The sequence below is a fragment of the Melanerpes formicivorus genome, unplaced genomic scaffold (assembly GCF_026170545.1).
Source record: "Melanerpes formicivorus ecotype bairdi unplaced genomic scaffold, bMelFor1.0.p_v2 SCAF_46, whole genome shotgun sequence".
Taxonomy (NCBI): domain Eukaryota; kingdom Metazoa; phylum Chordata; class Aves; order Piciformes; family Picidae; genus Melanerpes; species Melanerpes formicivorus.
In genome coordinates, this window is record NW_027142398.1 from 2,665,535 (window position 1) to 2,691,781 (window position 26,247).

At 56.5% G+C, this 26,247-nt stretch overlaps 1 protein-coding gene across 1 annotated transcript; it reads right to left on the minus strand.

The window, feature by feature from the left end:
- Positions 1 to 2,771: 2,771 nt before the first annotated feature.
- LOC137451714 (complement component receptor 1-like protein) lies at positions 2,772 to 25,704 on the minus strand. The gene is made up of 19 exons (XM_068159414.1): positions 25,477 to 25,704; positions 24,156 to 24,335; positions 23,487 to 23,666; positions 21,249 to 21,431; positions 19,765 to 19,953; positions 19,254 to 19,433; positions 18,464 to 18,663; positions 17,270 to 17,427; positions 13,696 to 13,856; positions 13,249 to 13,440; positions 11,675 to 11,866; positions 10,739 to 10,838; positions 8,080 to 8,162; positions 7,440 to 7,655; positions 5,869 to 5,940; positions 5,624 to 5,752; positions 5,336 to 5,524; positions 4,340 to 4,437; positions 2,772 to 3,428 (listed from the first exon to the last, which is right to left on the minus strand). Exons 1-18 carry the CDS (start codon positions 25,550 to 25,552, stop codon positions 4,346 to 4,348), a joined length of 2,772 nt encoding a protein of 923 aa, XP_068015515.1. The 5' UTR covers positions 25,553 to 25,704; the 3' UTR covers positions 2,772 to 3,428; positions 4,340 to 4,345.
- Positions 25,705 to 26,247: the final 543 nt, after the last annotated feature.

Below are 26,247 nucleotides of genomic sequence, written 5' to 3' on the forward strand. Positions count from 1 at the left end.
AGGAGAGGGAGAAGAGGAGAGGGAGAAGAGGAGAGGGAGAAGAGGAGAGGGAGAGGAGGAGAGGGAGAGGAGGAGAGGGAGAAGAGGAGAGGGAGAAGAGGAGAGGGAGAAGAGGAGAGGGAGAGGAGGAGAGGGAGAAGGGGAGAGGGAGAAGGGGAGAGGGAGAAGGGGAGAGGGAGAAGGGGAGAGGGAGAAGGGGAGAGGGAGAAGGGGAGAGGGAGAGGAGGGGAGGAGAGGGAGAGGAGGGGAGGAGAGGGAGAGGAGGAGAGGGAGAGGAGGAGAGGGAGAGGAGGAGAGGGAGAGGACTTTGCTGCAACAAAAGGAGTGGATGGAGGGCCAGAAGGCTGTAAATCAGCCCCACTTGGCAGCTGCTAATGGAGCTCCTTCCATTAACACCTGCACACAGACCAAGGCAGTGGGGGTAAGCACTGTTGCCGCTGGAGCAATGCCAGTCAGCCACACAACTCTCTGAACAGGGCTCCCTGCTGCCCACAGAGGCTTGGGGATTTCCTCCAGGCTGGCTGGGCACAGGAGGAATTTTCCTTGGCTCTGTGAGGGGAAAGCAGAGCTGCTGTGGGCTGCCTGCCTGCAGGGCTGGTGGGAGGGTTGGGGTTGGTATTTGCTGCCCTGTGCAGTTCTGCTGAGTAACTGCTGCCAGTGACATGTGGCATGTGTCACCTCACCCCGAGGAGAGGGCAGCCAGCACCTTCCTGCCTCTGTGAGCCAGGCAACAGTGCAGTTTCCACTCAGAAACTCTGTTATTTCCTCTTTATTTCTTGTTTTCCACTTTGATTTCCCTTTCCAGCAGAATTTAAATGCCAAGAACATCTAACAAAAGGATTTGCCACCAGGCCAAGGCAAAAGGAAGCTGCTAACAGGGGAAAAAATGCTTTAAATGCTGGGGAATTCTCTGGTAATAGGCTTAGGGCAGTGACCTCAGCATGGGACAGTGAGGTGCTGAGAGGTATTTGGCAAAGGCTTCTCCTAATGTTGAGGCTCCTCAGGGAGGGTCCTCGGTTCCTGCTACATCAGAACCACCAACTGCTGCGCTTTCACTCAGTGAAACTCCCTCACAGCTTCAGGGTGCAGAACCCCAGCGTGGTGAGGCTTGGAAGGGACCTCTGGAGATCATCCACTCCACCCACAGCAGCTTGCCCAGGGTCACAGTGGCCAGGGAGGGTTGGAAGCTCTCCACAACCTCCCTGGGCAGCCTGCTCCAGGCCTGCAGCACCCTCACAACAAAGAAGTTTCTCCTCCTGTTCAGATGGAACCTCCTGGGTTGTAGATTGTGCCCCTTGGCCTGTCCCTGGGCACCACTGACAAGAGTCTGGCCCCATCCTGTTGCTCTCCACCCTTTAGCTCTTGCTGAGATTCCCTCTGGGGCTGCTCTTCTCCAAGCTCAACAGCCCCAGGGCTCCTCACAGAGATGCTCCAGGCCCCTCAGCATCTTCCTGGCCCTTTGCTGGACTCTCACCAGCAGGTTCCTGCCTCTCGAGCTGGGGACCTGCATTATCTCATAACCCATTATCACAACCCCCCCCGGGGGCAGGAGCTGCCCCTGCAGGTGAGCCTGGTGATAGTGGTTCTGTGCCTGCTCAGCTGGAGCTGCTGAGGGCCCCTGGCTTTATCTTGCCCTGCCAGCCCTTCCCCTCATGAGTGCTGACATGAGGCCAAGCAGATGGGGAGGGCAGCCTGACCCATGCTGCTCTGCACACCCACACTGCCAGGCTCAGGCTGGAACAGCAGGAGGTTTCCAGTAAAAGCAGCCAGCAAAAACAGGGCTTGAGCTGCCAGAGCTCCTCTTGGCTTGCCACAGGCACCCACCCTCAGCTCCCTGCCTGTTTGTACCACCCCTGCCCAGGGCAGCAGCCTGGGACTTCCCTGGCTCTCCTGCAGCCCCCTTCAGGTGCTACAAGGCTGCTCTAAGGTCTCCCCGGAGCCTTCTTTTGTCCAGGGTGGCAGCAGGGCAACACGGCAGGGTGCAACCAGCAGGTCCTTCTCTGTCTGCTCAGAGCATTGCAGAGCTGCCTTTGCAAAGCAGAAGCAGCATCTTCAGAGCCTGAGGTGGGCAGCTCCCCCAGGCACTGGTGGCTGGCATCTTCCACAGGGTCTGTAAAGAGCTGATGGAGCCATAGAATTGTTCCAGCTGGAAGAGACCTCCAAGCTCAGTGAGTCCAACCATCAACCCCAACACCACCATGGCCACTAAACCACAGCCCCAAGTGCCATGGCCACACATTACTTGGACCCCTCCAGGGATGGGCACTCCAGCCTGTTCCAGCCCCTGACCACTCTTGCAGGAATTGACACCAGAGGGAAAAACTTTGCTGAAGAAAATGCTTCAAGGGCTGAAGAGACAAAGATCAGCACTGAATTTAGCGTGCTGGGTGCTGACTTCCTGGCAGAGATCAGCTTTGCAGGACAGGGAGGGCCACGTTTTGCTCTCAGCACCAGCCCTGCTGGGTGTAGCTGCAGCTGGAGTGTGCTGCAGCCAGAGATTCCTGGGAAGTGAAGGAGCAGCCCAAGCCCAGCAGAGCTGAGGCTCTCCCCCAGCCTGCCCTGGGCAGGGGGGGGGCTGTATTTACAGTTGCTGTTGTGGCAGCAGGTCTCTGTTGCTAGCCAGCAAGGAAATGTGTGGCTGTGGAAGCAAACAGGTTGTGACACAACTGAGCTCTCTCAGAAGTTCTCCAGAAAGCCTAAAGAGCTTCTGAGCAGCTTCCCCCCCACCCCTCACTCCCAGCCTGGAGTAAGGGCAGGCAGGTCAGTCGGGAATGCCAGCTGGATGTGGGGTGTTGGAAGAGAATGAAACAGGTTGCCCAGGGCTGTGGTTGTGGCCCCATGCCTGGAGGCATTCAAAGCCAAACTCGATGTGGCTCTGAGCAGCCTGCTCCAGCTGGAGGTGTCCCTGCTGGCTGCAGGGGGCAGGGGCTTGGACAAGATGACCTTTGAGAGGGTCCCTCCCAACCCAATGCGCTCTGTGGAAGCTCAGATGGAAGGAAGAAGGAATGACAGGACTCAGCCAACACTTGCAGAGGCAGTTTGAAATGGTTCATTGGAACTTTAGAACATATCACAACAAAGCCCCCAAAGCAGTTTGTACATTCAGGCCAGAGCCAGCTTGGGCTCTCTGACGTGCAAGAGTCCTCACAAACCCAAACATGCTGTGGGGCAGCCCATGGGGAAGGGTTTGCCACCCATCCTGCTTTCAGTGCTGTGTTTCTCTGAAGAGATAACATCAGACCCAGCTGGGTGGCATCCCATTTATCTGTGCCCACAGCAGGGGCACACTGGGGTGGCAGCAGCACCCTGCACCCATTTGCTTTGCAGCCATGCAAGGAGAGTGTAAAGGCCTCCTCCCAGGGCTTCATCCACAGGGCTCCCTCTGTCATGGTGTCACTGGAGGAGGGCAGACCCACCACAAGCTGCTTCTAAGGTGCAGAGAAATGAGTTTGTGCATCTTTATTGCTCTGAATCTTTCCTGGGCTGCCCAGGGAGGTGGTGGAGTCACCATCCCTGGAGGTGTTTAGGAGGGGACTTGATGGGGTGATTGGTGCCATGGTTTAGTTGATTAGGTGGAGTTGGTGATAGGTTGGACTTGATGATCTCAAAGGTCTCTTCCAAGCTGGTCTATCCTATCCTATCCTATCCTATCCTATCCTATCCTATCCTATCCTATCCTATCCTATCCTATCCCATCCCATTCCACTCCACTCTATCCTATTCCATTATATCCTATCCTATTCCATTCCACTCCATTCCATCCTATCCTATCCTATCCTATCCTATTCCACTCCATTCCATTCCATCCCATTCCATCCTATCCTATCCTATCCTATCCTATCCTATCCTATCCTATCCTATCCTATCCTATCCAAATCATAGAATCAATCAATAAGGTTGGAAAAGACCTCAAAGATCATCAAGTCCAACCTGTCACCCAACACCTCCTGACTCCTAGACCATGCTGACAGAATGATAGAATCATTAAAGCTGGAAAAGAGCTCTGAGCTCATCCAGTCCAACCAGCAACCCACCACCACCATGGCCACTCAGCCATGTCCCAAAGTGCCATGGCCACACCATTTTTGAGCCCCTCCAGGGCTGGGCACTCCACCACCTCCCTGAGCAGCCTGTTCCAATCCCTGACCACTCTTGCAGTGAAGAAGTTGTTCCTCATCTCCAAGCTAAACCTCCCCTGGTGCAATTTGAGGCCGTTTCCTTTCATCCTGTCTCTAGTTACTTGGGGGAAGAGACCAACCCCCACCTGACTGCAGCCTCCTTTGAGGTAGCTGTAGAGAGCAAGCACCCAGGCACTGTTTCCACCACAGCTGATGCTCACCCTTGGTCATGTGTAGAAGAATCCTCTGCAGTGGATGGGGAACCTGCTGTAGCAGCACTTCTGCCACGTCCAGCTTCTCCGGGCTGCCCAGGACCTCGCTGGTGGGGAACAAGGTTAGTTCAGTGCATTGCCTTTTACAATCACAGCATCCACCAGGTGGGAAAAGACCTCAGAGATCATCAAGTCCAACCTATCACCCAACACCTCCTGACTAACTAAACCATGCTCCAAGTGCCACATCCAAGCCTTCTGTGAACACCTCCAGGGGTGGTGACTCCACCACCTTCCTGGGCAGCACATTCCCATGGCCAATCTCTCTTGCTGGGGTTGCTTAGCCTGGAGAAGAGGAGGCTCAGGGGAGACCTTCTTGCTCTCTACAACTCCCTGAAGGGAGGTTGGAGCCAGGTGGGGGTTGGTCTCTTCTCCCAGGTAAGCAGCAGCAGAACAAGAGGACACAGTCTCAAGCTGTGCCAGGGGAGGTTTAGGCTGGAGGTGAGGAAGAAGTTCTTCATAGAAAGAGAGATTGGCCATGGGAATGTGCTGCCCAGGGAGGTGGTGGAGTCACCATCCCTGAAGGTGTTTAGGAAGAGACTGGATGGGCTGCTTGGTGCTATGGCTTAGTTGATCAGATGGTGTTGGATGATAGGTTGGACTTGATGATCTCAAAGGTCTCTTCCAACCTGGCCTGGCCTGGTCTGGCCTGGCCTGGTCTATTCCATTCCATTCCATTCCATTCCATTCCATTCCATTCCATTCCATTCCATTCCATTCCATTCCATTCCATCCCATCCCATCCCATTCCCCTCCCCTCCAGGGAGGGAGCATCCACAGCCTCCCTGGGCAACACATGGCAGGGCTTCTCATGAAGCCAGGCTTGAAGAGGAGGAGGTCAGTGCAGCCAAAGGTGAGCTTTGAAGCAGTGAAACCCACACATTTCACAGAGGAAACTTCCAGAGGGAGAAAAGACAACCAAAAAGAGAACCAAAACTCACTCACTTCCACAGAATGCTGCAAGTTTGGACTGTTTCATGTTGGCAAAGCAGCTGGCTTGGGGGAGGATGCCAGAGATCCCCAGGTACTTGGGAAGACACAAGGATCCTTGGCTGGTCCCAGGGGAAGAGTAGGTCTGGGTTTTGTACAGAGGTACAACAAACCTGAAGGCTGAGGTAGCACAGCTCCTGGACACTGGGGAGAAACACAGGCTGAAAGGAAAACTCCAGGTACAGGACTGGGAGCAGCCCTTGGTGAGCTCCTCTGAGCTCCCTGTGAGCCACCTGGGCTGACCTGGTGGCCTGGAGAACGAAGCAGAGCGGGAGAGGGAGATGGTGTTTTGGAGTGACTTCTTGTAGAGGCTCAGCTTCCTTTCCCACTTGGAAGCCTTCTTAGAGGCTTGGATGCTGTTCCCACGGGAAGCTGGAAGGGGGAAAGCCCTGGAGTGAGGTTCATCCAGCAGCTCTTGAGGGGGACTGTGGTAAAGGAGGGAATTGAGGTGGGAAGGGTGGGGTTAATGCAGAGTCAGCTCAACTCACTGTGCAGATGAGGGCTTTGGAGAAGGCTCCTTTGCACTTCTTTCCCTCCAGCTCTGGCAGATGTGCTTTTCTCTAGGGTGTGAGGAGTAAGCATTGCTAGCAGGACCACACCTTGCTTGCACAGACTCTGACATTGTGGTGGGTTGGAAATTCCCTCCCCTTCCCCTTCCCCCCCCCTCCACCACCATTCCAGCTCAGCTGGAAGCAAATGCAAGCTGCATTTAACCAGCAAAGCCACAATCTACAATGAAATGCAATGGGTGGGTACCAAATATACAACACTGACAGGGACTCACAATTAATGAGCAGCACAAGGACCCCCTTGGTCCGTGCTCCTCACTTCCCTTACCCCCATGTACATAAAAGGAACAAGAGAAAGGAGCAGAGAGAGGTTTTGTTAGACTTAGCCAAAGCAATGCAGCCAAGGTCAAGCAGAAGGAATTAACCTCTCCCAGAGCCAAGAAGTGAGAGAAGGGAGAGAAATTATCTACCAAACCAACTCTTGTGGCAGGGAACTCTCCAAGGGGATTGTTCAGAGCTGTCATTGTTTTCCTCTTTACACCCAAGAGTGATTTATGGACATTTTGCTACTTTCTGGCCAAGATCTGTGGCCAATTTTTAAAGGCATAGCCTGAAACTACCACAGACACAACTCCTTGCTCACTTCAGCAGCACTGCATTCCCCCCTGCCCCCTTTAAAATCACAGCCTGGCTGATAGAACAGAATTAACCAGGTTGGAAAGGACCTCAGAGATCATTGAGTCCAACCTATCCCCCAGCACCATCTCATCAACTAAACCATGGCTCCAAGTGCCACATCCAATCCCCTCTTGAACACCTCCAGGGATGGTGAAGTGAAGTGAAGTGAAGTGAAGTGAAGTGAAGTGAAGTGAAGTGAAGTGAAGTGAAGTGAAGTGAAGTGAAGTGAAGTGAAGTGAAGTGAAGTGAAGTGAAGTGAATGGAATAGAATAGAATAGAATAGAATAGAGCAGAGCAGAGCAGAGCAGAGCAGAGCAGAGCAGACTGGAAAAGACCCTTTAGATCATCAAGTCCAACCTATCACCCAACACCATCTGATCAACTCAACCATGGCACCAAGTGCCTCATCCAGGCTCTTCCTAAACACCTCCAGGGATGGGGACTCCACCACCTCCCTGGGCAGCACATTCCCAGGGCAAATCTCTCTTGCTGGGAAGAACTTTCTTCCTAACCTCCAGCCTGAACCTCCCCTGGCACAGCTTGAGACTGTGTCCTCTTGTTCTGCTGCTGCTTGCCTGGGAGAAGAGACCAACCCCCACCTGGCTACAACCTCCCTTCAGGGAGTTGTAGAGAGCAAGAAGGTCTCCCCTGAGCCTCCTCTTCTGCAGGCTAAGCAACCCCAGCTCCCTCAGCCTCTCCTCCCAGGGCTGTGCTCCAGACCCCTCCCCAGCTTTGTTGCCCTTCTCTGGACACCTTCCAGCACCTCAACATCTTTCCTAAACCTGAGGGCCCCAGGATACCAGACACATCCTGTGCTAAGCAGCCACAACACTTCAAGCTGGTCCAGACTCAGGCCTGAGTTTGCAACAGACCCCAAGCTGAGACGACTCCACCTCTGCATTCCGGCGCGGCTCCGCTCCAGACTCCTCTCGCCTTGGCCCCGCTCGTGCAGCGGATGCTGGAGTTGCCCACGAGCTGGAAGCCAGGGGCACAGCTGTAGGTTACTGTGGAGTTGTAGACAAATTTCCCTGCCCCTTCCCCATCGTGGTTGCCATTGGTGATTTGAGGAGGTGAAGAGCAGGTAATCACTGCAGGGAGGAAGGCTGCCATGAGAAACTGCAGCGATGACGACAAATGCAGCAGGGCTGCAATGAGTCTTGAAGGGAATAAACTTTATGGGTAACTAAAGGTGGATGACCAGCACTGCCTGCTGTCTGGATCACCTCCCTTAGAATCATAGAATCATAGAATCAATAAGGTTGGAAAAGACCTCAAAGATCATCAAGTCCAACCTGTCACCCAACACCACCTTCACTGCTGCCTTGAGCCAGGAGGAAGTTCACTGCTCTGGTGGGAGCAAAGCTGCAGCAGCTAGAGGAGCATTTCTTGGTCTTGGTGGCACATCTGCCACCTGAGATCAACCAAACCAACGTGTGAAGGTGGGCTCAGAGCAGCTGTTGGGCTGCAGGATGTGCTGGAGGGCAGCCAGCAGGAAGGTTGGGCTCAGCTTACGTTCACAGGTCGGAAGCTCGCTCCATTCGACGTCGTCGCCTTTGAGCTGGCAGAGGATGAAGTGATTCCCCTCTAACCTGTACCTAAATGCACAAGGAAAGACAAATCTCTCTAATTATCCAGAAACTGAAGGCAGCTTTTTTATCCTGGTGCCAGTATGACCAGGGTAGAATAGGCAGAGGTGGAGACACCCAGGGGTTAACAGGAGAGCTGCTGGGGACTCCCTGCCAGGCTCCTGGTTACTCTCTGTGGGGGGTGACTCCCCTCCTTTGACTCAACACAGAGCACATCTTCAGCCCAGCCTGGGAGAAACCACAGCTGGCAGCTAGCAGAGCACACAGTGAGTGCCAGACAGTGCTGTGGTTAGGTTTGGATTCCCACATGGCTGCACCAGGCTTGGCTTTGCTGAATCAGGGACTCTTTCCTCCCTGCCTGCTTCCTGGTGGAGAACAGTGCTGGGATTCAGGCTGCTGGCATCCAAAGCCTTTCCCACGCTTGCTGCCACCCACCAGGATGGGGTGAGGAGGTGAGGAGCGCCCACAGCATCTCTGAAGACTTCAGTTCAACCCTTGAGCAGCCACAGCACCTAGGAAGGCTTCAGTTCAACCCCTGTAACGAGTGCAGTGAGCTGGAGCTGCTGGTGCCCAGTGTCCTTCAGTGCCACCTCCTGCCTAGCAGGCTGCTTTTGGGCCATGAGGCTGTAGATGTTTTGCTACAAACCTTGCCAGAAGGCAGCAGGGTGCTGGTGGTACCTCCTGGGCTGGTCTCTGCATGGGTTCAGATGCTTCCACCACAGCAGAGTCCAGCAAGGAGCATTACAGGCACCTACAGGCCATGCAAAGTGGCTTGTTGGAAGCTGACACATCTTACTCTGCCAGCACCAACACCTCACCCTCTGAATTCCATCCTCCTGTTCATCATTTGGACAGGATTGGTGGTATCTGATCTGGCTCAGATGGATAACATTCTCCCTCCACCCTGATGTGCAGTTCCAAAGCTCAGCTGAGCCCCAGAGGGGTGGCACCCACTGGCATTCATAGAATCAGAGAATCAGTAAGGTTGGAAAAGGCCTCAGAGATCATCAGGTCCAACCTGTCACCCAAGATCTCATCACTACTAAACCATGGCTGTGCTTCTCCTCTCTGTTCCTACTTTTAAGGACTTCTGAGGCCCCCAAAGTGTCCTCAAGAGGACCTTCAGATTAAATCAGGCCAGAGCTCCTACTGCTTTAGAATCATAGAGTCAATATGGTTGGAAAAGACCTCAGAGATCATCAAGTCCAAGCTGGCACCCAACACCTCCTGACTAACTAAATCATGGCTCCAAGTGCCACATCCAATCCCCTCCTGAACACCTCCAGGGATGGGGACTCCACCACCTCCCTGGGCAGCACATCCCAATGGCTAACAACTCTCTCCAGGAAGAACTTTCTCCTCACCTCCAGCCTAGACCTCCCCTGGCACAGCTTGAGACTGTGTCCTCTTGTTCTGGTGCTGCTTGCCTGGGAGAAGAGCCCAACCCCCACCTGGCTCCAACCTCCCTTCAGGTAGCTGTAGACAGCAAGAAGGTCTCCCCTGAGCCTCCTCTTCTCCAGGCTAAAGTCCTTGCCAGGAGTCCATCCAAAGGAAATATCAGGAGGCAAAAAAAAGACCCAAACCACAAAACCCAAACACCCCAACCCTCTGTTATAGCTGGAGCAGCTGCAAAGGCCGGGCAGAAGCAGCCAGGTGATGCCAGTGAGCTCCTGCACCACTTGCTGGAGGTGGAAGAGCTTCGTTTTGCAAGGCAGGCTGTGCGTGTGTGCCCTGATTGGAAGCAGGCAGCAAGTGTGAGTCAGCTCCCTGATGGATGGACAGATGGAAAGTGTGCTTCAGGGCACTTCCCTGCTTGGCCAGCACTGAGCATTGTAATTCAAACATCACCTCTCCTTTGTCCACTGCTTGTCAAAGCTGTTCAGCTGAAAGAGTTCAGTAACCTGGTGTGGAGCCTTTGGTTGCAAACCAGCAGCCCTGCTGGGACAGGCAGCCTGGGGCTGAGACAGGGAATGGCTGGAGAGACTCCAACAAAGCTGCTGAGGGTTCTGGAGCATCTCTGTGAGGAGGGAAGGCTGAGAGCCCTGGGGCTGTGGAGCCTGGAGCAGAGCAGCCCCAGAGGGGAGCTGAGCAATGCTCAGCAAGAGCTAAAGGGTGGGGGGCAAGAGGCTGGGGCTGGGCTCTTGTCAGTGGTGCCCAGGGACAGGCCAAGGGGCAAGGGGCACAAACTGCAACCCAGGAGGTTCCATCTGAACAGGAGGAGAAACTTCTTTGTTGTGAGGGTGCTGCAGCCCTGCAGCAGGCTGCCCAGAGAGGTTGTGGAGTCTCCTTCTCTGCAGAGCTTCCAATCCCCCCTGGCCACTGTGACCCTGGGCAAGCTGCTGTGGGTGGAGTGGATGATCTCCAGAGGTCCCTTCCAAGCCTCACCACGCTGGGGTTCTGCACCCTGAAGCTGTGAGGGAGTTTCACTGAGTGAAAGTGCAGCAGTTGGTGGTTCTGATGTCGCAGGACCCTGTCCCCCGAGGCCCCTCCCTGAGGAGCCTCAGCATTCTGAGAAGCCCAAGGACCCTTCCAAGCCATGCTGGGCTGCTGTGTGCTGGAGCTAGGGGCACTGCCCCCTGACTCACCCCTCCTGGCAGAGCACCTTCACTGTGGCACCAAGCTGCAGGTCTGTCAGAAGGTCCATCCTGCCCCCGGGCACCGCTCCTGGCTCCCCACAGGATTTCCCTGCAGGAGAGGGAGGTCAGTGGCAGTGGCAACACACAGGCATGGAGACACCAAAACCATCCCATGAGCCATGGAAGTCAAACCAGAGCTGCTTGTGCCAGCAGGGGGGGTGGTGGTGTGTGGAAATAATGACAGAAGAAGATTATTGCTCCTGCTGCTGTTCCACATGGATGGCAAGGAACATCCTGCCAGTGTTGCACTAAGCAGAGAGCCACAGAAGGGGCTGGGTTGGAAGGGGCAGAATCTCCACTCTCAGCCAGAGCAGGAGCACCAGGAGCTGCCATCCTGGTGAAGCTCCTCAGCTTTCAGAGATTCACAGAATGGTTTGGGTTGGGAGGGACCTCAAAGCTCATCCAGCTCCAACCCCTCTGCCATGGGCAGGGACATCTCCCACCAGCCCAGGCTGCTCAAGGCCTCATCCAGCCTGGCAGTGGCAGATGGCAACCAAGGGCTCCTGCCTGCACCCTAGGTAGGCACAGAGCTCTCTTCTTCCCTTGCCTCATCCAGTTCCAACCCCTCTGCCATAGGCAGGGACACCTCCCACCAGCCCAGGGTGCTCAAGGCTTCATCCAACTTGGCCTTGAACACCTCCAGGGAGAGAGCATCCACAGCCTCCCTGGGCAGCCCCTGCCAGTGTCTCCCCACCCTCACTGCAAAGACTTTCTTCCTCATCTCCAACCTCTCCTCTGCCAGCTTCCATCCATTCCCTCCCCTGCAGCCACTACCAGCCCTTGCAAAAAGTCTCTCCAGGTGGCTGCTGGGGTGATAACCACCTGGCTGCACATCAGGACCTGCTCTGAACCTCCACCACTGCTTGTCAGAGCAGAGCTACTCACTCCTGCAGAGCTCAGCAGCTTGTGACCAGGTCAGGTTGTGCAGGCAGGTGCTGGTGGGGACGCTCTCCGAGGTGTTCTCGTAGCCGGGCCGGCAGACGTAGCTCACGTTGGCCCCAACAGGGAAGAAGTTAATCCTCTCATCCACCTTGGAGAGGGCAGCAAACCTCAGCCTCGTTGGGGCACCGCAGCTCCCTGGCAGTCAAGGAGAGCAGATGTGAAGGAGCTGCCCACCAGGAAGCAGGTCAAACGAGCCCTGGGAGCCGGCAGTGCTCCCTCTGCGGTGCTGTGGGCAAGCTCCTCCTGCTCCCCACAGGCTGGCTCTGCTTTCTCAGCAGGCTGCCCTGCTGCTGAGGGCCCCTTTTGCAAAGCACAGGGCAAGATGCAGCACAGGCAAAGCTGTCAGTGGGAAGTAAGTCACTGGCACGTGGCAATGCAAGCTGGGGCTCAGGAGACAAAGGAGCATCCTGGGCTCCAGCCTCTTGAAGACAGAACCATAGAATGGGTTGGAAGTGACCTATATAGGTCATCCAGTCCAACCTCCTTGCAGTAAGCAGGGACATCCCCAACTACAGCAGTTTGCTCAGAGCCCCATCAAGCCTGGGAGGCACAGATCCTGCACCCCTCAGCAGCTCTGACCCCACAGCAGTCAGGGATCCTGCACCCAGCAGCAGCTCTGACCCCACAGCAGTCAGGGATCCTGCACCCCTCAGCAGCTCTGACCCCACAACAGTCAGGGATCCTGCACCCCTCAGCAGCTCTGACCCCACAGCAGTCAGGGATCCTGCACCCGGCAGCAGCTCTGACCCCACAACAGTCAGGGATCCTGCACCCCTCAGCAGCTCTGACCCCACAACAGGCAGGGATCCTGCACCCCTCAGCAGCTCTGACCCCACAACAGTCAGGGATCCTGCACCCCTCAGCAGCTCTGACCCCACAACAGGCAGGGATCCTGCACCTCTCAGCAGCTCTGACCCCACAGCAGTCAGGGATCCTGCACCCCTCAGCAGCTCTGACCCCACAGCAGTCAGGGATCCTGCACCCCTCAGCAGCTCTGACCCCACAGCAGTCAGGGATCCTGCACCTCTCAGCAGCTCTGACCCCACAGCAGTCAGGGATCCTGCACCCCTCAGCAGCTCTGACCCCACAGCAGTCAGGGATCCTGCACCCAGCAGCAGCTCTGACTCCACAACAGGCAGGGATCCTGCACCCAGCAGCAGCTCTGACCCCACAGCAGTCAGGGATCCTGCACCCCTCAGCAGCTCTGACCCCACAGCAGTCAGGGATCCTGCACCCCTCAGCAGCTCTGACCCCACAGCAGTCAGGGATCCTGCACCCAGCAGCAGCTCTGACCCCACAGCAGTCAGGGATCCTGCACCCAGCAGCAGCTCTGACCCCACAGCAGTCAGGGATCCTGCACCCAGCAGCAGCTCTGATGAGCAGCAGCAAAGGCAGGCAGGTTTGTACCTTGCCAGGAGGTCAGTGCCATGGCAAAGCAGCCACCAGGAGGGACAGAGGCTTGAAGCCAAGGCAGGGCCAGGGCAGGGAGCTGTGCTCCAGCCAGAGGAGGTACTCACGGCCGCAGGGCTCGGGCAGCTGTGACCAGCGGGCACCAGGCAGACACTGCACCGTGTCTGACCTCCCTGGCACCTTGATGGCGCCCTCAAGGCAGGTGTAGGTCACCTTGGATCCAACAGGGAAGCTGCTGACATCCTCCTTGCTGGATGGTCTGGAGTAGGTCATCTGAGGTGGGGGTCCACAGTCACCTGCTGCAGAAGAAAAGCCTCCTCAGGTCAGGACTCCATTCCCTGGCTCCTTTGGCAGCCCCAGAGAGCATCCCAGGAGGGCAGCTGGGCTGGTCCAGGCTCCCACTCTGGGCAGGGCTTCATCTCTGAGAGCACCAAGCAGGGGGTCCCCAGGTTTGAGGGTGCTGGCTTCACCTCCCAGCAGCTGAGCAGCAAGATGGGACCTGGACAGGTCCCCCTGGTCCCCCCCCGCCATGCATCCCATGCTCCTGTACTCACCACAAGCCACAGGCATGCCCAGGAGCCCCATCAAGGCCAGGAGCAGTGTGGAGTGGCCAGACCCCCAGAGCCTGGCAGATGCCCTGCAGCTCAGGGCTCCTGGCTGCTTCTCCTGTCCTGGCTCTCCAGGCTTCATTGCTGCAGTTTCTGTGCTCCTCTGTCATGCAGCACAGGTTCCAAGGCACTGCTCCTGAAGCTGGGAGCAGATGCAGCACAGCAGCCTCAGCCAAGCCTCTGGAGCAGTGGAAACCTTTCCAGAACACCCAGGGAACTAAACCAAGGAGATGGAGAGCAGCCATGGGTGGAGGACAACTGTCATCCACAGGCTTGGGTGAAACCTCCTGACTCCTCCTGCCCCACCATAAGGGATGGGGGGAGGAATAATTCACCCCTTTTATTTGACAGGAGCCTGGCAGTGAGCATTGAGTAGCTCAGTTTTACCCAACCCAGCCCAGCTTTACCCAAGCCCAACTCAACCAGAGCAGGCAAGACCCAAGCCCAGCCACAGGCTGGGAAAATTCCTGCTTCACTCTTTCCTGGCAGGTAGCACAACCCAGATCTCCAGGAGCAGAAGGAGAGGAACCAAACCAAATCAAAACACAACACACCCCCCAAAAGAGCCTTTTCCTTTTTGGTTTGTTGATTGTTTTTCTCCTGGATTGCCTGAGTCATCTGTAATCAGCAGGGCGTGAGTTCAGGCATCTGTCTGCTGACTAACCCTCTGAAATCTCCTCCCTGACACCAGGCAGCACAGCTCAGAGGCACTCTGGGGTGCAAGGCAGGACTGAACACCCAGCTCTTCGTCGTGCTGATGGGGTCCCAGCCCTTGCTCAGGGAGGTAAAGACAGCTCCTGTGTCCCAGGTGTGCTCAGCAAGGAGAGGAGCATTGCTGTGGCCCTGGGCAGCCTGATTGAGTTGGAGGTGTCACAGTATCACAGTGTCACAGTATCACAGTGTCACAGTATCACACTATCACAGCATCACCAAGGTTGGAAGAGACCTCAAAGATCATCAAGTCCAACCTGGCACCACAGACCTCCTGACTACTAAACCATGGCTCCAAGTGCCACATCCAGTCCCCTCTTGAACACCTCCAGGGCTGGGGACTCCACCACCTCCCTGGGCAGCACATCCCAATGACCAATGACTCTCTCAGTGAAGAACTTTCTCCTCACCTCCAGCCTAAACATCTTGTCCCTGCTGACTGCAGGACAAGATGACCTTTGAGGGTCCCTTCCAGCCTGTGAAGGAGGTGTTGTCACAGCAGGAGGGTCCAGCCCAGCAACCCCTGTGGCACAGGAGCTGGAGTGGGTCTGAAAGTGCCTCTCATGTGGCAGGGATGTGGTGGTGCACAGGATGCATTATCCAAGCTTCTTGCTGTGTGGTGCAGGTGACAGACACCTCCTCTGCCCTGGCTGTTGGGCTTCAGGCTCTGGCAGCACTGAAAGCAACTCACTTGGTGCCATGGTTAAGTCATGAGCTCTGTGGGGCCAGGTTGGACTTGATGAGCTTTGAGGTCTCTTCCAGACTTGGTGATTCTGTGATTCTATGAAGCAAAACTTACTGGCTGCAGCAGTGGTCAGGGACTGGCACAGGCTGCCCAGGGAGGTGGTGGAGTCCCCAGCCCTGGAGGTGTTCCAGAGGGGATTGGATGTGGCACTTGGAGCCATGGTTTAGTCATGAGTTCTGTGGTGCCAGGTTGGACTTGATGAGCTTTGAGGTCTCTTCCAGCCTTGGTGATTCTGTGAAGCAAAACTTATTGGCTGCAGCAGTGGTCAGGGGTTGGCACAGGCTGCCCAGGGAGGTGGTGGAGTCCCCAGCCCTGGAGGTGGTGAAGAAACCTGTGGCCATGGTTGGTGGCCATGGTGGGGTTGGGTTGAGGGTGGGACTGGATGACCTTTCCCCACTGGCACAGGTCTATGGTTCCAACAACTCAGAAGAACAATGAGGTGCCCCTGCAGGGCACTTGTGCAGTGAATGCTCCACCAGGCCCTGGCAGCTGCCATGCTCACTGCAGCCCCCCAAGGACCAACCCAGCTCCTGCAGAGCAACCTCTGGACCCAGCTAGAAATCTGCCTGGTTTACAGCCAGCATGAGAGAGGAGAAGCCCCCCCCCCCATGGTTACAGCTCCAGCTTCCTCATTGTCCTGCAGGGCAGGAGCAAGCAGGGAGACCAGGAACTGATCATCAGTTACTGAGGAAGGAGGAGCAGGCTTGCTGGCAGATCCTCTGCACTTAACCTCACCACATCTATTCTTAGCATTGGCTTGCCAGAAATAGGGATGGGGAAGCTGACACCAAGACAGACATCTGCCAGGTGCTGTTGCCTCTTTTAACTCCAGAGATAAGCAAGTGGATGCCTTCAGAAACCAGTGCCCTGCATGACACTGCCCTGGGTCAGCTGGGTAGAAACCACAAGGTAGGTTCACAGGATCATCATGAAGTCAAGCATTTATTTCACTGCTGGTTTGAGACAAGAGAAGGCAAAGCAAGGAGAGGCTGAGTATGGACCAAGCAGAGGGTGCAGCACTCACCACCAGCCAAACCTACAGCAGAGAGAGCCACCAGGCATTCACCTCAGCTGAAAGTTTCCCCCTGGGGACTCCAGAGCCCCTTTCTCCTGGCTTAGCACACTTTGCACAGTGACTCAGAGAAGCTTCACTTCATTTAGGCCACACCTGGAGTCCTGTGTCCAGTTCTGGGCTCCTCAGCTTAGGAAAGAGGTTGAGATGCTGGAAGGTGTCCAAAGAAGGGCAAGAAAGCTGGGGAGGGGTCTGGAGCACAGCCCTGGGAGGAGAGGCTGAGGGAGCTGGGGTTGCTTAGCCTGGAGAAGAGGAGGCTCAGGGGAGACCTTCTTGCTCTCTGCAACTCCCTGAAGGGAGGTTGTAGCCAGGTGGAGGTTGGTCTCTTCTCCCAGGCAAGCAGCACCAGAACAAGAGGACACAGTCTCAAGCTGTGCCAGGGGAGGTTTAGGCTGGAGGTGAGGAGAAAGTTCTTCCCAGAAGGAATAATTGGCCATTGGGATGTGCTGCCCAGGGAGGTGGTGGAGTCCCCATCCCTGGAGGTGTTCAGGAAGAGCCTGGATGAGGCCATGGCTTAGTTGATCAGATGGTGCTGGGTGATAGGTTGGACTGGATGATCTCAAAGGTCTTAAGCAACCTGGTCTGGTCTATTCTATTCTACTCTATTCCATTCCATTCCATTCCATTCCATTCCATTCCATTCCATTCCATTCCATTCCATTCCACTCTATTCTATTCCATTCTACTCCATTCCATTCTACTCCATTCTATTCCATTCCATTCCATTCCATTCCATTCCATTCCTGACACCAAAGGGGACAGCAGAGCTTTGTTAATCAGCGAGGGAAGCTTGTCAGGAGCAAGGAGAAGAGCAACAACCTGCCTGTGCTCAGGCATCCAGCAAGGCAGAAGCCATCTGCCAGGCTCTGGTGGTTATTTCTCTGGCTGCAGGCATGCCAACACAAACCACCACGAGCCTTTGTGTGCACAGAGTGACTACACAAACCGCTTGCAGAGGGCAGGTGGTGGCTCCAGTGTGTGGCAGGACTCACTTGGTCAGGTTTTCAAGCTCCTCCTTTAGCTTTTTAACCTCCAGGTAGAGTTTTTGCACCTCCAGCAGAGTTTTCACTTCAGCTGCAGGCAGACCACAATCAAAGAGCGATTTTATGGCATGAACCTCTTCACACACAGCAGCAGCCTCTTTTCTCTTCTGTTAACAAGGAAAACAGAAAGGAACAAACCCCAGGGAAAAGCCTGTGAGGTATCTCTGCAGCAGATGGAGAACCAACCACCCCTCAGCCCTGGCCTGCAGCAGGAACAGTGTGGCCAGCAGGAGCAGGGAGCTCATCCTGCCCTGTGCTCAGCACTGCTGAGGCCACACCTGGAGTCCTGTGTCCAGCTCTGGGCTCCTCAGGTCAGGAAAGATGTTGAGATGCTGGAAGGTGTCCAGAGAAGGGCAACAAAGCTGGGGAGGGGTCTGGAGCACAGCCCTGGGAGGAGAGGCTGAGGGAGCTGGGGTTGCTTAGCCTGCAGAAGAGGAGGCTAAGGGGAGACCTTCTTGCTCTCTGCAACTCCTTGAAGGGAGGTTGTAGCCAGGTGGAGGTTGGGCTCTACTCCCAGGCAAGCAGCAGCAGAACAAGAGGACACAGTCTCAAGCTGTGCCAGGGGAGGTTCAGGCTGGAGGTTAGGAAGAAAGTTCTTCCCAGCAAGAGAGATTGGCCCTTGGGATGTGCTGCCCAGGGAGGTGGTGGAGTCCCCATCCCTGGAGGTGTTTAGGAAGAGCCTGGATGAGGCACTTGGTGCCATGGTTGAGTTGATTAGATGGTGCTGGGTGATAGGTTGGACTGGATGATCTAAAAGGTCTCTTCCAACGTGGTTAATTCTATTGTATTGTATTGTATTGTATTTTCTATTCTATTCTATTTTCTATGCTATTTTCTATTCTATTCTATTCTATTCTATTCACCATCCCTGGGGGTGTTCAAGAGGGGATTGGATGTGGCACTTGGAGCCATGGTTTAGTAGTCAGGAGGTGCTGGATGGCAGCTTGGACTGGAGGATCTCTGAGGCCTTTTCCAACCTCACTGATTCTATTCCATTCTGGGCTGGCCCCTCTGCCATGCACTGCCCCAGGACAGGCTGCATCCCTTGCTGGTCCCAGAAAACAAAAGCTTTTAGCAAGTTCAAGCTGCTAGCTTTGGTATTTGAAGCCAGGCAGCATCCCCCCAGCCAGACCTGGCACTTACACACTGGGGCATTGGTGTCCAGCTGCCATCAGGCAAGCACGTGGCTGTCCAAGAGTCTCCTGAAGCCTTGCCTCCATCAGCTGAGAAGTGGTAGCCAGGAAGGCATTCCAGAGTGACAGTTGCATTCATTGGGTACCAACTTTGGTCCTCCAGAGGGCTTTCCACCTTCCCATTGGCCACTTGTGGCTCTGGACACAGAACTGAAAGGGAAAGCCACAGCAGAAGCAGCTCAGTGAGAGGCAGATGGAATCCTCTGGGTTGGGCAAGCCCTTGGAGCTCATTGAATCCAAGCAGTCTCTAACTCTCCCGAGGCTGGTGCTAAGCCAGCTCCATCAGCACCACATCTCTGCCCCTTTAAAATGCCTCCAGGGATTCAGCCACCTCTCTGGAGACCCTCTGCCAGTCTTTGAGAACCCCTTCAGTGAAGAAAGGTCTTCGAATCTCCAGCCTAAACCTCCCCTAGAGCAACCTGAGGTCATTGCCTCTCATCCTAACACTTGTCAGTAGGAAGAAGAGACCAAACCCCCAGCTGGCTCCAGCCTCCCATCAGGGAGCTGTAGAGAGGCAGAAGGTCTCCCCTGAGACCCATCCTGGAGCCTCCTTTGCAGGGCACTGTTGAGAATCATTCAGCTCTTGCCTGGTAAGCAGCAGCTTTGAGGAGCTTGCTCCTGCTGCACAGAGGAGAAGGTGCTAGAGGAGCCCCAAGGACAGACACAGACACACAATGCTGCACCCCAACCTCTCCACCCTGGCACAGGAGCCACTGGCTCGGCCCCTGGCTGGTACCCACCTGGCTGGCAGGTGGGCAGAGGAGGGTGCCAGGAGCTGTCACTCAGGCACTGGCTCTCAGCAGCACCATGCAGCACGAAGCCTTCATCACAGGAGAACCTCACAGTGGCCTTGTAGGGAAAGGTGAACCTCTGGGGAGCCATCCTGCCCCTCTCCACTGCGGGCTTGGGGCACCGAACCACTGCAGGGAGAGAGCAGAGCTGGGGGTGGCTGCTGCCCTGCCCCAGGCACCACAGGCACCCAGGGCAGGAGGAGCAGAGCTGCTCTTCAGGATGCTCTCTCATCCCTTCTGTTCTCCAGCAGCCCCCAGGCAGACCCTGCCAGCCCCTGCTGCTGCTGAGCAGCTCATGATGCTGAGACCTTCACACAGGAGCTGCAGGAGCTGCATGGGCACGAAAGTGCTCTGGGTTTGGAGGTTGTGGAGCAGAGCAGGGAGTGGTGCTGGGGCTCAGCCTCCCCATCATCCCCAGGCTCTGGCCTCAGTCTGAGCCCACAGAGGAGACACAACTCACCCTTGCACTCTGGGGCAGGCCCACTCCAGGCCAGGTTCACTCCATCTTCAGAGGTGCAGTAGATGGACTCACTGCCAACGAGGGCCAGCCCCTCAGTGCACCTGTACTTGACTTCTGAGCCATAGGGGAACGTCAGCTCTTCGGGGCTGGAGTGCTGCCCCTTGCTGATCTGGGGAGGGGGACCACAGACTGGGAGAGAACAGAGAGAGGAAAAGCCATGACTGGCCTCACTGGCCAGGGAGAGAGCAGTGCAGGGAGGAAACAGGAGAGGCCAGCTCTTGATGCTTATATTTGGGGTTGCTCTCCTCCAAGTCCCCCTTGCTGCCTGCCAGCTTTGGCCCCTGCCTCCACCAGGGCTCCCAGACTAACCCAGCCAACCACCCCAACCTCTCAGCAGGGTCCCAGGACCACACCACGTGTCTCCATCCTCTCCCCTCCAGCCAACCTCCCCTTATCCCCTCCTCTTTTCCACGAGACATCGCTCTGCTGAGGGTCAGGTGAGGGAATTGTATCAGGAACCCCTTGAAGGGTCCTGTGAGCAAACAGCTGCAAGCCCCATGGCTCCCCACACTTAATCCAGCCCAGTTTTGACAGAGGATGAGGACATTAGAGTCTGGTGATCCCCAACCTCTCTGAGGAGCAATGCTCAGCTGACATGAATTTCTCCCTGCTGGTCCTGCTGATCCCCAACACCCACCCTGCCCCCCCCCAGTTCACACTCACCCTGCTCACAAGCAGGGCACAGAAGATCTCCAGGACCCATCAACCCAGCACCCACCCTGCTCTCCTCACTTCACACTCATCCTGGTCATAGCAGGGCACAGATGATCTCCAGGACCCCTTAAACCATCACCTACCCTGCTCTCATCACTTCACACTCACCCTGCTCACAGTAAGGCTCAGATGATCTCCAGGACCACTCAAACCAACACCCACCCTGCTCTCCTCACTTCACACATCCTGCTCACAGCAGGGCACAGATCATCTCCTGGACCCATCAACCCAGCACCCACCCTGCTCTCCCCACTTCACACTCACCCTGGTCACAGCAGGGCACAGATGATCTCCAGGACCCTCAACCCAGCACCCACCCTGCTCTCCCCACTTGACACCCTGGTCACAGCAGGGCTCAGATGGTCTCCTAGACCCCTCAACCCACCCTGCTCTCCTCACTTCACACTCACCCTGGTCACAGCAGGGCTCAGATGATCTCCAGGACCCCTCAACCCAGCACCCACCCTGCTCTCCCCACTTGACACCCTGGTCACAGCAGGGCACAGAAGATCTCCTGGACCACTCAACCCAGCACCCACCCTGCTCTCCCCACTTGACACCCTGGTCACAGCAGGGCTCAGATGGTCTCCTAGACCCCTCAACCCACCCTGCTCTCCTCACTTCACACTCACCCTGCTCACAGTAAGGTTCAGATGATCTCCAGGACCCTCAACCCAGCATCCACCCTGCTCTCCCCACTTGACACTCACCCTGGTCGCAGTAGGGCACAGCAGGTCTCCAGAAGCCATCATGCCAGCACTGGCTCCTCCGGCTGCCCCTCAGCAGATGGCCACGGTCACACTGAAATTCCACCTGCTGCCTGTAGCTGTAGTTGCCTCTTCCAGGGCTGAGCAGCCTGCCGTGGGGGAGAGCCGGGCTGGGACACTGCACCTCTGAGGAACACCAGCAACAGAAAGAGTTGCCAGGGGTTGGGTCGGGAGGGCAGAGCAGGAGGCATTGGCACAGGGCTGGGTCAGGGGGGCAGAGCAGGAGGCATTGGCACAGGGCTGGGTCAGGGGGGCAGAGCAGGAGGCATCGGCACAGGGCTGGGTCAGGGGGGCAGAGCAGGAGGCATTGGCACAGGGCTGGGTCAGGGGGGCAGAGCAGGAGGCATTGGCACAGGGCTGGGTCAGGGTGGCAGAGCAGGAGGCATTGGCACAGGGCTGGGTCAGGGTGGCAGAGCAGGAGGCATTGGCACAGGGCTGGGTCAGGGGGGCAGAGCAGGAGGCATTGGCACAGGGCTGGGTCGGGGGGCAGAGCAGGAGGCATTGGCACAGGGCTGGGTCAGGGGGGCAGAGCAGGAGGCATTGCCACAGGGCTGGGTCAGGAGGGCAGAGCAGGAGGCATTGGCACAGGGCTGGGTCAGGAGGGCAGAGCAGGAGGCATTGGCACAGGGCTGGGTCAGGAGGGCAGAGCAGGAGGCATTGGCACAGGGCTGGGTCAGGGGGGCAGAGCAGGAGGCATTGGCACAGGGCTGGGTCAGGAGGGCAGAGCAGGAGGCATTGGCACAGGGCTGGGTCAGGGGGGCAGAGCAGGAGGCATTGGCACAGGGCTGGGTCAGGGGGGCAGAGCAGGAGGCATTGGCACAGGGCTGGGTCAGGAGGGCAGAGCAGGAGGCATTGGCACAGGGCTGGGTCAGGGTGGCAGAGCAGGAGGCATTGGCACAGGGCTGGGTCGGGAGGGCAGAGCAGGAGGCATTGGCACAGGGCTGGGTCGGGAGGGCAGAGCAGGAGGCATTGGCACAGGGCTGGGTTGGGAGGGCAGAGCAGGAGGCATTGGCACAGGGCTGGGTCAGGGGGGCAGAGCAGGAGGCATTGGCACAGGGCTGGGTCAGGGGGGCAGAGCAGGAGGCATTGGCACAGGGCTGGGTCAGGGGGGCAGAGCAGGAGGCATTGGCACAGGGCTGTTTTCTCCTGGGCTGCCCCAGAGAAGCTGTTAACGCTGCCAGACCTCTCCCAGCAGCCCTGGCACCTTCAGGGGTGGCAGCTGGGGGCCAGGACCCACTGCTCTTGAAACACAGAATGGTCCAAGCCCTCTGAGGTGGGTGGATGTTAGGAACAATTTCTCTGCTGCAAGAGTGGTCAGGGGTTGGCACAGGCTGCCCAGGGAGGTGGTGGAGTCCCCATCCCTGGAGGGGTTCAAGAAACAAGTCCTGTGAGGAGAGGCTGAGGGAGCTGGGGTTGCTTAGCCTGCAGAAGAGGAGGCTCAGGGGAGACCTTCTTGCTCTCTGCAACTTCCTGAAGGGAGGTTGGAGCCAGGTGGAGGTTGGTCTCTTCTCCCAGGCAACCAGCACCAGAACAAGAGGACACAGTCTCAAGCTGTGCCAGGGGAGGTTTAGGCTGGAGGTGAGGAAGAAAGTTCTTCCCAGCAAGAGAGATTGGCCCTTGGGATGTGCTGCCCAGGGAGGTGGTGGAGTCCCCATCCCTGGAGGGGTTTAGGAAGAGCCTGGATGAGGCACTTGGTGCCATGGTTGAATTGATTAGGTGGTGCTGGGTGGTAGGTTGGACTTGGTGATCTCAAAGGTCTTTTCCAACCTGGTTAATTCTACTCTACTCTACTCCATTCCATTCCATTCCATTCCATTCCATTCCAAACCTGTGGCCATGGTGGGTTGCTGCTTGGACTGGATGATCTTGGAGGCCTTTTCCAGCTGAAACAATCCTGACCAGCTATCAAGTGTGCTGAAGGCATGAAGTGTGCTGAAGGTGTTGCCACCTCCACCACTGCACCAAGGGTTTGAGCAGCTAACTTCTCAGGGCTGCAGCTTTCTGCTGCTGCTTTGCAGCCACCCCACCCTTTGAGCACCAAAAATCACTGCTGGGGAGAGCCCAAGCCCTGTCCCACGAGGTCCCCACGGCAGGGCAGCAGCAGCGGCTGGCTGCAAGCTCTGCTTTCCCCAGCAGTCCATTGAGGCTTTGCTGCCAAAGTGGAGGCAGCCTTGGACTCACCTTGGCAAAGCTGTGGGACTGGGGACCAGGTGAAGTTTGTAAGGCAGGTAGTGGTTGGAGAGACATCAGGGAGCAAGGAGTACCCAAGTCTGCAGAAGTAGGTCACAGCTGTCCCCACTGGGAACTCGTTCTGGTGAGGGTAGTCTGCGTTGCTGACAGCAGGAGGGCGGTGACAGCGACCTGGTGCCAGAGCAGGGGACAACACGGACCCTCAGAGCTGGGAGGACCTGCTGGGCATGGAGCTGAGCCCTGCCTTCAGGGGAGCCCAGCCTGCCCTTGGGCAAGGGTAGAACAAGAAGGGGCAGAGTGACCCTGAGCATCGCCGTGGGGTATCACAGAGTGGTTTGGGCTGGAAAGGACCTTTGGAGGTCATCTCCTGCTGGCCAGGGACAGCTTGCTATAAGGGCTTGTGGTGATGGGATGAGGGAGGATGAATTTGAAGTGGAAGAGGGGACTGAGACTGCAGATTGAGAAGAAGTTCTTTGCAGTGAGGGTGGGGAGACACTGGCAGAGGTTGCCCAGGGAGGCTGTGGATGTCCCCTCCCTGGAGGTGTTCAAGGCCAGGTTGGATGAAGCCTTGAGCAAGCTGGGCTGGTGGGAGGTGTCCCTGCCCATGGCAGAGGGGTTGGAACTGGATGAGGCAAGGGAAGAAGAGAGCTCTGTGCCTACCTAGGGTGCAGGCAGGAGCCCTTGGTTGCCATCTGCCACTGCTCAGGCACCACAGGGTGGTGTAGCCTCCCACGGGGACGTAGCCTTCGTCACACTCCAGAGTGGCTGAGTTGCTGTAGGGGCTGTTCTGGGCAGGCCTCAGCTGCCCATGTAGGACATGTGGGATGGGACACAAGAACTCTGTGGATCACCAGAAAACAGAAGGGTTGAGGGGGCTTTGCTTCCCAAACACAGCTATGGAAAGAACAACTCCCTCCTCCCACCTTGCTTTCCCGAGCTCCACCTTAGGTCCTGCTACCCCTTTGGGAACGTTTGGGGTTGGGGAGTGGACTGAGAGGCATCATGAATTGCTTTAAAATAACCCAAAGAAGGGGTAAGGGTGGTGCTGGCAGCTGGGGGGGCAGCAGCTGCCCATGCAGGGAGGTGCTGAGGCACAGGAGAAGTGTCCCCAAATGGCTGTTAGCAAAGGAACTATCAACTCTCAGGCAGAAGCTGCCCTTTACTCCTCTTCCCAGAGACATTTACTAGTCAGCAAACCTCCACTTCTCTTCTGAGGTCAGCCTGTGGGGTGCAAACATTGCACCAGTTCCCTTCAGCATGTCTCCAGGCTGTCAGGGCTTCAGCATCAACCTGGGCATCAGCCTCAACCTGGGCATCAGCCTCACGCCACTCAAATTGGTGACTGTGGTCCTTGTAATTAAATGGCCAAAACCTCTTCCTTGTCTAATTGACTCTTCCCCCTTCTTACCAATAACCTCAGACCAGAAAGACATCTTCTGACCCTGGGAACAACTTCCCAGCTAGCTCCTGGATGGCTGAAGCAAAGGGTGATCTGTTCCCTGCACCACAGGTTCCTGCAGTCCAGAGCAGGAGATGTTTGCAGACAGGAGCCCTGGCCCTGGGCTCTCACAGGGACCAGCCCATGGCTTCTGAGCCTGTTGTACCTCACACACTGGTCCCCAAGGGAACCCAGGTCCCAACAGAAGACCTCTGAAAAGCCCTGGGAATTTTGGGTGGCTCTTTGCAAGGATGGAGAGGTGCAGCTGAAGAGGAGAGATTGACACTGAGCTCAGGTTGCCCTTACAGGAGCATCAGGCATGGAAAGAGGTTGCAGCAGCCCAGCGTGGTGGGGCTTGGAAAGGACCTCTGGAGATCACCCAGCCCAAGCTGCCTGCTAAAGCAGGGCACCCACAGCAGGTTAGCAGTGCCTTCAGCTGGAGGAAGGTCTCCTGCTGCACTTCACTAACCCCACCGGTAGGTAGCTGATCCCGAAGCAGAGCTGAGCCGCAGAAGCAAAGGACAGAGCAGAGGAGTGACTCACCCAGACTCCTGCCTGGCTGCACCACCACCACCACCACTGCCAGGAGCTGCCCTGGCCAGAGGAGGGATCCCAGCATGGTGTAGGGACCTGCAGGAAGGAGAGAGCCTCTCTCTGCCCTGAGCCTGCTGGGGAAGTGGAAGCAGCTGAGGGAAGCTGGGGACAGGTCAGACAAGCCACCCCCCCAAGCCCTTCTGACCTCCCCAGGCAAGGGCTGCCCTCCCTCAGCTCTCTGGACAGGATGTACCACGGGAGGGAAGTCTCCTCTGCCTCCTAGGGTTGCTTAGCCTGGAGAAGAGGAGGCCCAGGGGAGACCTTCTTGCTCTCTGCAACTCCCTGAAGGGAGGTTGAAGCCAGCTGGGGGTTGGTCTCTTCTCCCAGGCACCCAGCACCAGAACAAGAGGACACAGTCTCAAGCTGTGCCAGGGGAGGTTCAGGCTGGATGCTAGGAAGAAAGTTCTTCCCAGCAAGAGAGATTGGCCCTGGGACTGTGCTGCCCAGGGAGGTGGTGGAGTCCCCATCCCTGGAGGTGTTTAAGAAGAGCCTGGATGAGGCACTTGGTGCCATGGGTTAGTTGATTAGATGGTGCTGAGTGATAGGTTGGACTCAATGACCTCTGAAGTCTTTTCCACCTTCTCTTCTCTTCTCTTCTCTTCTCTTCTCTTCTCTTCTCTTCTCTTCTCTTCTCTTCTCTTCTCTTCTCTTCTCTTCTCTTCTCTTCTCTTCTCTTCTCTTCTCTTCTCTTTTCTCTTCCCTTCCCTTCCCTTCCCTTCC